The sequence below is a fragment of the Bidens hawaiensis genome, unplaced genomic scaffold (assembly GCF_021521415.1).
Source record: "Bidens hawaiensis isolate Kalapana, Puna unplaced genomic scaffold, B.hawaiensis_p1.1 tig00011541_1, whole genome shotgun sequence".
NCBI lineage: Eukaryota > Viridiplantae > Streptophyta > Magnoliopsida > Asterales > Asteraceae > Bidens > Bidens hawaiensis.
Window position 1 is genome coordinate 413280 of NW_027491903.1, and position 11606 is coordinate 424885.

An 11606-nucleotide genomic window follows, 5' to 3' on the forward strand; every position below is an offset into this window, starting at 1 on the left:
TTTTCCAGATCTGAAAACACAGATCTAAGGATTTCCTCCAAAAGCTTGGTGGTTTCCTCCTGCATCTTCCAGATCTGGAAGTATTTTCCAGATCTGAAAACATAGATCTAAGGGTTTCCCCCAAAGGCTTGGTGGTTCTTCCTGAGATTTTGATGAACGGATCGAAGGGCCGAGAAGAGAGGCCAGTGTGGTTCATTGCCGTCCCACGGATGGCGCCAATGTCGAAGCACGAAATGGAATCTGACCTGACCCATGACGGAGCTTCCACGGATTTCGAGATGAATGAACCGCATCCTGGCCTGCTGATTCTCTCCTCCGGCTGCTCGCGATCTGCAGTGGCGTTTTGGGGGTGTGGAGGTGACCGCTAAGATGATCTTGAAGATCTCTTGTTCACAGACACAAAAACTGGTGGTGGCACCTACTGAGCATGACCCCATGATAAGGAGGTGAAGACCTCCTTATATAGAGTCTCATGGCCACCATCATGATACCCTAATGGGCCTAGCCCAATTAGGGCTACCTCCACAAACCTCCTCAGCCCAATAACAAATGTATTAGCCTATATAATAAAACAAACCAAATATAATAAATTTAGGATTGTAAACCGGGTTTAATACCATACCCCTACAGTTGCCATTGCTGATATCATGCAATCATAATTCTTCAGACATTAAGTTAATTCCGTTGTGTGATTGTTTTAACGGAATTGATTGATTGATTGATTATTAGGTGTCAGAGTGGTTGGTGAAGATCATGAGTTCTCGAGGATCTTCACGGAGAAGTATGTCGGTGTCATCATCAAAATCATCCTCTCGGAAGAAAAAACAACAAACAAATAATAATAATCAAAGCAACGATTCCACCGTTAAATCTCGTTCATCCGTGTATCAATTCTCATCTCTCTCTATTTAGCTTGCGTAATACCGATCCCGATTTTGATTATTATGCAGATTAGCGTCGTCACAACGCTGTTTAATCAACTTAACCTACAAATCAATAATAATTACCAGACAAAACGTTGCATCGTGATTTGGAAATGTGTATATATATATATATATGCGTTAGTTTTACCCTCATGTTGATCAGGATAGATTGTGGATTATTATCAATTAATTCTTAGCAAATTGTTAGTTAAGGGAGGATTATAGATTATTGTTAGTTAGACACAATATAATTAAGAACCACTTAGTGAATCAATTTGTTGGTGGTTTCGGACCGTGTTGGTGAATATGGAAAGACCTAAGTTGACAAGTCGGTCAAGTTGCTTTAGTTTTCTAATTGTTATAGGATCAGTATGCTAATGTCCGTTAGATTTATAAATATAGGCCGAGGCTTTGGAGGTGTGATGAATAGAGAATTATTGGAACTAGTTTTTTAGATAATAATAATAATAATAATAATAATAATAATAATAATAATAATAATAATAATAATAATAATAATATTGTTTAGTTAGTTACACAGGGGCATAACAATAACAATTATATTATTATTAATAAACAAAACATTTTGTTCCGGATTTGGATTTAGACATGGAAATGTAGCAACTAGGTGAATTACCGTCATGTTGAGGATACCTAGATTTTTATTGTTAATTGTGGATCATTTATGAATGAACTGTTTGCAAATTGTTATTCAAGGGAGAATTACAGATTATTGTTAGACACAATATACGAACCAGTTGGTAAATTAGTTAATATCAAAGGTTTTCTATAATAATTGAGTTTGCTTGCTTATGTGCAACTACACAGGGGCATAACAGGGGACCGGGCTGTGAAGAATCTGCGCCTATCGAGGGCTTTGACAATACCTGAAACAACAACTATCTATGAAGCCTGCTGTCGGATGGCCGCTAGAAGAGTGGATGCTCTTTTGCTTACGAACTCAAATGCATTACTCAGTGGTATATTGACAGATAAGGTTTGTCTTGATTCTTGACAATCTAGAGATGTCAGTTTTGATCCATTCTCTTATGAATGGGTCATTGGGTTGATGTGGGTTATGTTAGATCGATAACAGATGTATGCAAAAGTATAAATCCATATTTTAATAGTATTGTTTTGTAATAATACCTAACACACTAATCACTTGTAAAAGATAAAATAAAATTTGAACAAATCGTGTTTTGAGCCAGAACAACCAAGCCAGGTTCAAAATATTACCTGTTTTGATCCGTTACGTGGCCCACTCATTTTGTCACAAGAGTTCAAAATCAACCTAACATAACTGTGAAAAAGATGTTAATTGTGACATAATGAGTATCATGTTAGGATGAAGTTACACTTACTAGCCTTTTTGTTGATTGAAGGACATTACAATGAAAGTTATTGCTCCTGAGCTTGATTTTATGAACACACCGGCATCAAAGGTGATGACAAAGAACCCAATTTATGTGTTGTCTGATAGTCTTGCTGTGGATGCCCTGCAAAAGATGGTGCAAGGTTTGTAACATCTAGAAAAAAAACATGTCGGTCGGTCTTTCCTATAGGTAGCAAATTCAACCCATTTTACCTAGAAATAGGTGATATGTTTATATATACCTCTAATGAGTCAAGCAGGTAAACTTTCAAATTCTGTCTAAATATGGAACAAATTAAACGGGTCAAAAGGAACCCGGTATGGGTCATATATATCATATATTGTATAGCATGCGGTATATACAGAGTCAAGAAAAAGGGGAAATAGTGTTAGTAGATTACATTACCTCTGGTCTTTCTATAACCTTCTAATCTTGTAAATAAAAATTACGTTTGCAGGAAAATTTAGGCATTTGCCTGTTGTAGAGAATGGTGAGATTATTGCTTTGCTTGATATAGCAAAATGTTTATATGATGCTATTGCCCGTATGGAACGGGCAGCTGAAAAGGGCAAGGCTATTGCAGATGCTGTTGAAGGTGTTGAAAAGCATTGGGGAACTTCTTTTCCCGGTTAGATTATATATTAAAATGTATAATCTCTACTATTATGTTACAGTTATGGAATATTAATGGTCTAATCATATGCACATTCTTCTGGCTGTTATAATTTCACAGGTCCCAATGCGTTCATTGAAACACTTAGAGAACGGATGTTTAAGCCTAACTTGTCTACCATTCTTACGGAGAATTCAAAGTAGGTAATACCTTCACATATTTATTTTATTGTTTGTATCACTTAACTTATGCCGTTACATTTGTGTCCACAATTTTTAAAACTAATTTGAGATATTTTACTGTTCTTTATACCCAGGGTTGTGATTGTTTCGCCATTTGACACTGTTGTGATGGCAACTAAAAAGATGCTTGAGTTTCGTAGTAGCTCTGCTATTGTAACAATTGATAACAAGCCACGAGGGATTCTAACGTGAGTTTCTCCCTATTTCATAGATATGGAATTTAGGCCAATTGAGTTATAAATGAGTCAATTTGAGTTATGTTTTATCCCAAACGGGTCAAACAAAAACATTAGCTAAAAATGAAATGGGCCGGACGGGTCAGACGGGATGTAAAGTTTCTCTGAGTGTATTTATAATTTTTTTTTAAGTTAAATTTAAAATTTTTATATATAACACAAACCGAGCTACATCTGTATAATGGGTAAGCGAGCAAGAAGCTGCACCGCTATCCCCTTTGAATCGCAAAGCCTATTCTACTAAATATAAATCCTTGGTTCCTCGGGCTTTGCGAGTCACTGTGGACCACCTTCTGCACCCGCTCCAAGAAGCGAACCGCCTCGGGAGCTAGGGATCCAAAAGTGTCGAATCAAAACATCCTTCATCACTTTATTCAAACATTTATACTATTCTTGGAGTTAGGCTTGTAAACGAACCAAAACTTCAGTGAACCGTTCGGCGGGAATTCGTTTATGTTTGTTTATTTAGTAACAAATATATGAACAAAAAATTTTATGCATTTAGTTAAACAAACAAAAATGAACAAATGTCTGGTCGTTAATTAACGTTCATTTATGCTCATTAATTTACGTTCATTTATGCCCGTTTGTTTAAGTTCGTTTGTATATGTTTGTTTAAGTTCGTTCGTTTACGTGTATTAATATATTCCTTTAAAATTTTTGTCCCATTACAACTTAGTATAGTTTTAATAATTTTGTTGCCCCAACACACTGTTCTTCACATTAATTTTAAGTTTTAACTTGTTTTAGCTAAGTTATGTTCGTTCATCTGCGTTCAGTTATGCTTGTTCGTGAACCATTCATTAATACTGTTAACGAACAAACATAAAGGAACACGAGCATGTACGTATTCTTAACAAATCAACACGATCAAGAAACCCCTGTTAGTTTAATCTTTCTTGTTCGATCTTTTTTTCGGTTAAAGCTAAACAAACGAACAAGTACATGTTCCGTCATGTTCGTTCAGTTCATTTACAAGCTTTGAATGACGCATTTGGAAAAAGCCATGCAAGTACAACAGATCATATTGTAACATGTGTTTTGTGCATTATTAGGTCAAAGGATATCTTAACACGGGTGATAGCGCAAGATATTCCTGCTGAATCAACCTTAGTGGAGAAGGTGATTAACTCGTAAGTGGTTATATACTATCTTTTCAACTACTATTTTAAATTTTTGCATGATTTATTATGCAGGTAATGACTCCAAATCCAGAAAGTGTTACAATCGATACACCTATTGTTGATGCCTTGCACCACATGCACGATGGAAAGTTTTTACATCTTCCCGTTGTCGATAGAGGTAAAGACTGCGTCGTATGTTTCATTTTATCATTTGATATAAACATTATACATACAGGCTGTATATCTAAATGGCATTTGGTTTGGTGCAGATGGAACTACTGTTGCCATTGTTGATGTTCTCCACATCGCTCACGCTGCAATAGCCACAGTAAGTAAACTGCTTACATGAGATTAAATTTTGATAATCTAAACTTTTACAAAAAACCATTTATTTTATGTGATTTTAAATCTTACATAATACATACAGTGTAATATTATGTATTGAAACATATGTATGTGTGTGCATGCTAGCGTACAAATGAATTACGGGTGCAAACTGTGACCCGTTTACTAATAAACGGGTCCGTTTGGGTTGTCTATTTTCTCAAACGGTCAAACAGGTTGAAAGTCTCTCAAGTTGTCCAAAGATTAGATTATTATTAATAATACTGTTATTGTAATAATACAAAGAACACCAATGAGTTATAAATAATTAAAACAAGTGTTCGTGGGTCAAAACTACCCGTTTTGTCATTTTGACATGAACCCGTTTGGCCCAACCCACCCGACCCATTCATTTTGCTACCTACATACCAAATGTATATAAATATGACCCATTTCTTGCAAATTAGGTGGGAAATGCAACTAGTGTTAATAATGAGGGAGGAAGTTCAATGATGCAGAAGTTTTGGGACACTGCAATGGCATTAGCTCCAATAGATGACGAGGATGACACAAGAAGGTAACGGGCCCACAATTTTAAGACGAAAACATTTTTATAAAAGTATTGTTTGTTTTCCTAAATATTGTGAATCGCAGTGAGAGCTCACTGAAATTAGTTTCTGAAAGTGGAGAAATTGGAAAATCTTTTGCTTATCCTTTAACGACTCATCCTAATTCATTTGCTTTCAAAATCCAAGATAAAAGGGGCCGGATGCATAGATTTATTTGCGGTATGTTTTTATTTATATAATTGATTTTTGAGTTTTAAAAACCTACAACTTCTTGTGTTATTGTTGTGCTAGACTCTAGAAGTTTGACAGATCTTATAACTGCAATACTTCAAAGATTAGGGAGTGAAATCGACCGCAACAACCTCCCACAGATTCTGGTACTACATGTGACGGCATTTGATTTAGTGTCAAATAATTATTTCCTTCATATTATGGTTACCAAATATATTGTATCTTAGTATGAAGACGAAGACGAGGACAAAGTCGTAATAGCATCCGACAGTGATCTTACTGCAGCTGTGGACCACGCACGATCAGCTGGTTGGAAGGTATTTTGAGTCTATTTTACTATTACATTTTTCTCAGTTTACAACATTCCAATAGTCAAATATCTTAAAAGTTAATGTGACAGAATGTGGTACTTGATGGTGAATATTATTAACAGGGATTGAAGTTGCATTTAGATTATTCTGGGACAAGTAACCGAAGAGGGTCACAATCATCAGCAGGGGGCATGGAGGCCGGTCAAGCCGATGCATGGGCTTCTGCATACAGTACAGCTGCAGCAGGGGCCGCGTTAGTAGCTGGATTAGGCGTAGTAGCCTTCTTAAGAAGATCTGGCAATTGAGATTAGCTTTGGGTGACAAGTTTTAAAAATATGAAAAGAAGTTGGTTGGAGGGCCAGTTTTGTAACTTGTAACTTGTTCATTGTCCAGTTTTCTGGATCTTATAAAGAAAATGGAAAATATAAATGAAAACAAAAATCTCAACTCTTGGCACTTGCATGCTTTTAGAATCTCTTGATTGAATTTGTTTTTTATAATGAATTAAAAAACAATTGAAAAATTATATGGTATAAAGGGTAAGTTAGTGGAACTTGGGGATATTAAACTTTATATTTATAACTAGAGCGCCAGGGCAGTTGGTATAATCGAGCTTTGGTAAAGCCCGGCTGTTACGTCGGTGAGTCGACGTAAATTCAATTCAGTCAGTATCGTCTACGTTCGTTGTGGTATAGACACCATTTACCCTAAAATTTATTTGTCAAATTAATATATAAAAAAAAATAAATTACTTAAAACGACGTTTGTTTAGTCGGTAAACCCGGGTGGTGGTAAAACCCAAGCATTGTCAGTTCCGAGCATTGAGACAGTAATTAGACACGAATTCGGTCGATTTTGGTTACGTTCGTTACAGTACCGGAGCTACAAAAGAGAAAAATATAAAAATGGGTGGACCAAAGAGGTGGTGTTGTTTGGTAAACTCGGACGTTGAGGCAGTAAGTCTATGCGAATTACGTTGACATCTGTCACGTCTATTACGTTATCGGAATTAAAACAAAAAAAATTCCGTTCAGTCGGCTTCCGTTATGCTTGTTACGGTATCAAAACGGAAAAAAATGCTATAGATAAGTAAGGTGCCGCCAAGTTACCTAATAACGGCTTAGCGGCACCAAACTTGTCAAATATATAGATAATTATTTAATCACGCTTGGATGTGTTGTATAAAATTGCTTCAAACACTTGTACATTACTTCTCCGTAGACAATAAACATGTGAGTGAGAACGACATCATGCTTTGTGTAGCATATATTTACTTGTCAACATATGGATATGCTTTATGACTTTCAATCTAATTTAGCAAGCTTAATTAAAATTCATAATGATATATATAAAAAAATTGCTAAGCATGAATAGTAACTCATTTTTATTCATTTCTCGTCTCATGTTCTACAACATCAACATTTGGTGCTAATGCGTGTGCCCCTGGCACATGTTCCATAACACATATATGCCAATATTTGTGTAAGTTTCAATTTCATACCTTAATGCTTTATACTAAAGATAATATATGTCTTTAACCCAATTTTGTTTTTTATTTATAATGACTTTTCTTTGGTTAAATTTCTAAAAAATTCTAAATATACATTTGTCTTTTTCTCTTTCAACATTCTAATATAAATTTTATTGAAAACAGAGTTACATTAAATATTAAATATTTTTGGTATCATGATTTTCGCAAATCATTTGATAGGCCAAATTGTATATATACATGTACAAAGGCATCATACGGGCAATTCCAAGTTATTAACTAGGTTGAAACTGTTAATTAAGTGTATTGGTTTTTATGTACAATAAAATTTCTAAACAATTGTTTTGATTGAAATTTACTTTAAAAGATAAAGAAGTATGAGAAATATGAGTGATGAGACAAAACTAACTATTTACTAGAAAATGTATGTGTGCTTGATTATTTAAACATGTTTTTTTATTTCGTTTAAAAATGACAAATCAATATTTATTTGGCATAATAATTTAAGCATTCAATTTTGTATAGTCACTATTACAAATTAGTCATTCCAAAGAAAATACGAAATTATAAATTAAATATTAAAATAATAATTTTATATATATCAAAATGAACGGAGGGAATGATTTTGAATAGTGGAAACGGATAATGGAATATGGTGTGAAATTATAGAAGCCATTCAAGTTGGATATTTAGAAATTGTCAGTTGCTTTATACTATGATATTAACGATATCCATGTCATTTTCATCAATATGGGCCCAATAAATTTCCCTTTTCAATATAAACAAGTCTTCAAGCGTAGATAAAAAAATAATATAAATAAATAAAATAAAATAACAAGGAAAAATGGAGTTCAAATGAAAAGCGTGAGTAGCTTGAAAAATACACATGAGAAGCAGTGGCGGATCTAAACGAAAATTATAGGGTAACATTCAAATATTTTTTTAACGTATTTCACACAACGTAATCAATAAATTTCCCTTTTCAATATAAACAAGTCTTCAAGCGTAGATAAAAAAATAATATAAATAAATAAAATAAAATAACAAGGAAAAATGGAGTTCAAATGAAAAGCGTGAGTAGCTTGAAAAATACACATGAGAAGCAGTGGCGGATCTAAACGAAAATTATAGGGTAACATTCAAATATTTTTTTAACGTATTTCACACAATGTAAACGAATATTTTTATTGTAGTTTATACAATAAACAACTTCTTTTTTACTGTATTTCATATATATATATATATATATATATATATATATATATATATAGTATCATTTAAAAACTCTAAAAAAGTTAAGAACTCTTAAAAATAACAACCAAACATTTTTTTATTTTTTTATATATTAACATTATTTAAGAGTAGTTTTATCATCTTTTATATATAAATTTTTAATTGCATATATTAATCATGAGTTTACATATGTGTAAAATTTATGTACAAACAAATTTACATGTGTTGAAAAACATAAATATGTATAAATACTAATTTTCAAAATTGTAATCGTAAATATAGATATAAAAAATGATAAAACTACACACATATAATATTGACATACAATTATTTTTATAAAAAAAACGTTATTTTTCAAAGGTTTCTTCAAGTTCTTGAATAATGTAAGAGTTCTGTAATGATACATATATATATATATATATATATATATTAAATTTGGTGTTGGATCGATATCATCATTTTCTTTGAATTTTCATTAAAAAAGATTGATAATAAAACTTTGTTGTTTCATCTTTCAAAACAAAATATAAATCATAAATTCATAATCAATTAATTATAATTTACACATTAACTCTAACGTCTTGTTCTTGAGTTTTTTAATCAAGGAAAAAAAAAGGAAAGAAGAGAGAAGGATAAGAAATGGAATGGAAGGAAATGAATTTTTTTTTTAATTTTGTGTGTTCTTGAGTTGGAAGGAAATTAGATGAAAAGAAATGATAACTATGTTAAAATATAGTTATCCTTACTAATCATCTCATTTTTGGAAGGATAACTTATTAGGAAAATACATTAATTTAATCTTTCCTAACTCCTCGTACTTCTTTCCTTTTCATCCTAAAAAAAAAAACTCAAGAACACCCATTTTTTAACTATCCTTTATTTTCCTTTCCCTCCTTTAATTGATTTCAATTTAAATTATTCAAAGATCCAATAAACCATAATCAATCACTCAAATATTCAATTGTCCATAAATAATTCCAAAATAACAATTTATCTAATAAAATTATACAATTACAATTTTAGATAAAAGTAGAAGAATACATAAATTGAATAAGTAATAGTCGAACTATGGATGAGGGACTGAAGGATCACCGCCCGTTGACACCTGGGCTGCAGCGTGGAGGTCCGGTGACGGAAAGAGGGCAGCAGGGGGTCGGGTCATGAACGGTGGCTGAATGAAACTTTGTTTTATTAAATATTGATTTTCGGCCTAAATCAAGTGTCCACGCATAAAGGAACACCGAACAATGGTTTTATTTGATTTGTGCTAAAATTTGGTTAGGCTTTAAACTTTAGGTGGGCTTTAATTGATATTAACTTTTAATCTGGTTGGGCTTTAAACTAAGAGGGGTAACATTATATCTTTTCAAGGGTAGCGAAATACGAAAACCATAAAAAAAATTGCACTGCTGACGAAAAGTTGAGGGGTAGTGAATGCTACCCCCTGATTACTAGCTACATCCGCCACTGACGAGAAGCATATTTTTTAAAAGTTTAAACTTGATTCGTGAGCTTTATTAGTTTGAAAGAACCTGTGTGTCCTCCGTTGCATTAATTATCCATTCGCTATTCTGTTTGTTGGATGTGCTCTAATTTATACAACAATTGATGAATGATAAGTGGTTCAATCTTTACGTGAATGCTCTCAAGCTTTTACGAATGTATTTTTGTTAACATTTAACAAGATGAAATTATAAATTTGTGAATTAATAATATATATATCGTTATGCAACTGAAAGTTGTGCTATGTTATTTATTAAAGAATCTTTCAAGAAAAAGACATTAGATTTTTTTTTTTACCATAAATTTTCCATTTCATTATAATTTACTATAAAAGGATTTAAATAGAATTGATTCATTCGTTTATAAATTATGTATGATAAAGCATCTAGCTGCAAGATACTCTTGGTTTCGTTTTAAAGGCCTTTCTAAGATTGAACGGACGTTTTATAAAAAAAAATAGTTTATACATATAAATAGTAGTAAATAAATGTAGGTGAAGAGGTATGCACCCGCCTTAACATCGAGCGGGGCGGGTCAACCCACAAGATATAGACAAGAGGCTTGAAATCAGGATGTCATGAAGACACAAAGCCAAAACCTATGCGCGTGGCGCATATCACATATGCTCACGCATATCACATATGTTCACGCATCACATATGCTCACGCGTATCACATATGCTCACGCATCATATACGCTCACGCATATCACATCTGCGCGTGGCGCATCTGCGTGTGGCGCATATCACATATGCTCACGCATCATATATGCTCACGCATATCACATCTGCGCGTGGCGCATATCACATATGCTCACGCATATTACATATGCTTGCGCATATCACATCTGCGCGTGAGAATAAAGAGAAGACCTCGCGCATCCCCAGGATAGGCGCATATCACACATGCACATAATCAACCACGTCCTTATCCAAATCAGGATAAGGACAACCATGATTGTGCTCATCAGACAACCTTCCAGAAGGTATCCTTTAAGGAATAAAGAATATGCTGATGTTGACAGCTGCCAATGAAGGGTGGACAACTCAGAAAAACCCATGTGCTACCACGTGATTGCACATGGGTCAGGTGAAATACCTTGGTCAGAGAATAATCAATAAAAAAGCACCAGGTGTCCTAAGGACACGTGGCGCGAAGCAATAGGAGGAGGCCAAAAAGACCCTAATTGGGTCTGAGCCCAATCATTGGAAACCCTAATACTATAAATACCACACCACCTCCACAGTGGGAGGTAAGAAAGAAAATATATTCTAAGTCCTTACTCACTTTCACATTCTTATCATCTTCTCCTACAATATCTTATTCTCACACCGGAGGGTTACCCCAAAGAGGACCCCTCTGTCCCTTTCTGAGGGGTAAGTTCACGGTGCTGCTCATTTTGTAGGTGGAAGAACTCATATTCCGGAAAACCA

At 33.8% G+C, this 11606-nt stretch overlaps 1 protein-coding gene across 1 annotated transcript; it reads left to right on the top strand.

Moving 5' to 3' along the window:
- The first annotated feature begins 753 nt into the window (after positions 1-753).
- LOC143538247 (CBS domain-containing protein CBSCBSPB1-like) lies at positions 754-6324 on the top strand. Its single transcript, XM_077031846.1, has 14 exons — positions 754-884; positions 1752-1920; positions 2309-2441; positions 2757-2927; positions 3033-3111; positions 3229-3342; positions 4446-4512; positions 4587-4692; positions 4784-4842; positions 5306-5415; positions 5493-5626; positions 5699-5784; positions 5866-5955; positions 6072-6324. The coding sequence occupies exons 1-14, from the start codon at positions 754-756 to the stop codon at positions 6252-6254; spliced, it is 1632 nt and encodes a 543-aa protein (XP_076887961.1). The 3' UTR covers positions 6255-6324.
- The last annotated feature ends 5282 nt before the right edge of the window (positions 6325-11606 follow it).

Excerpts from the sequence above, each read along its gene's own strand:
- LOC143538247 (XM_077031846.1), top strand. The coding sequence starts at position 754 with ATGAGTTCTCGAGGATCTTCACGGAGAAGTATGTCGGTGTCATCATCA. Across the intron at positions 3,112-3,228 it reads ATTCTTACGGAGAATTCAAA|GGTTGTGATTGTTTCGCCAT; the intron begins GTAGGTAATACC and ends CTTTATACCCAG. Across the intron at positions 5,416-5,492 it reads GACGAGGATGACACAAGAAG|TGAGAGCTCACTGAAATTAG; the intron begins GTAACGGGCCCA and ends TGTGAATCGCAG.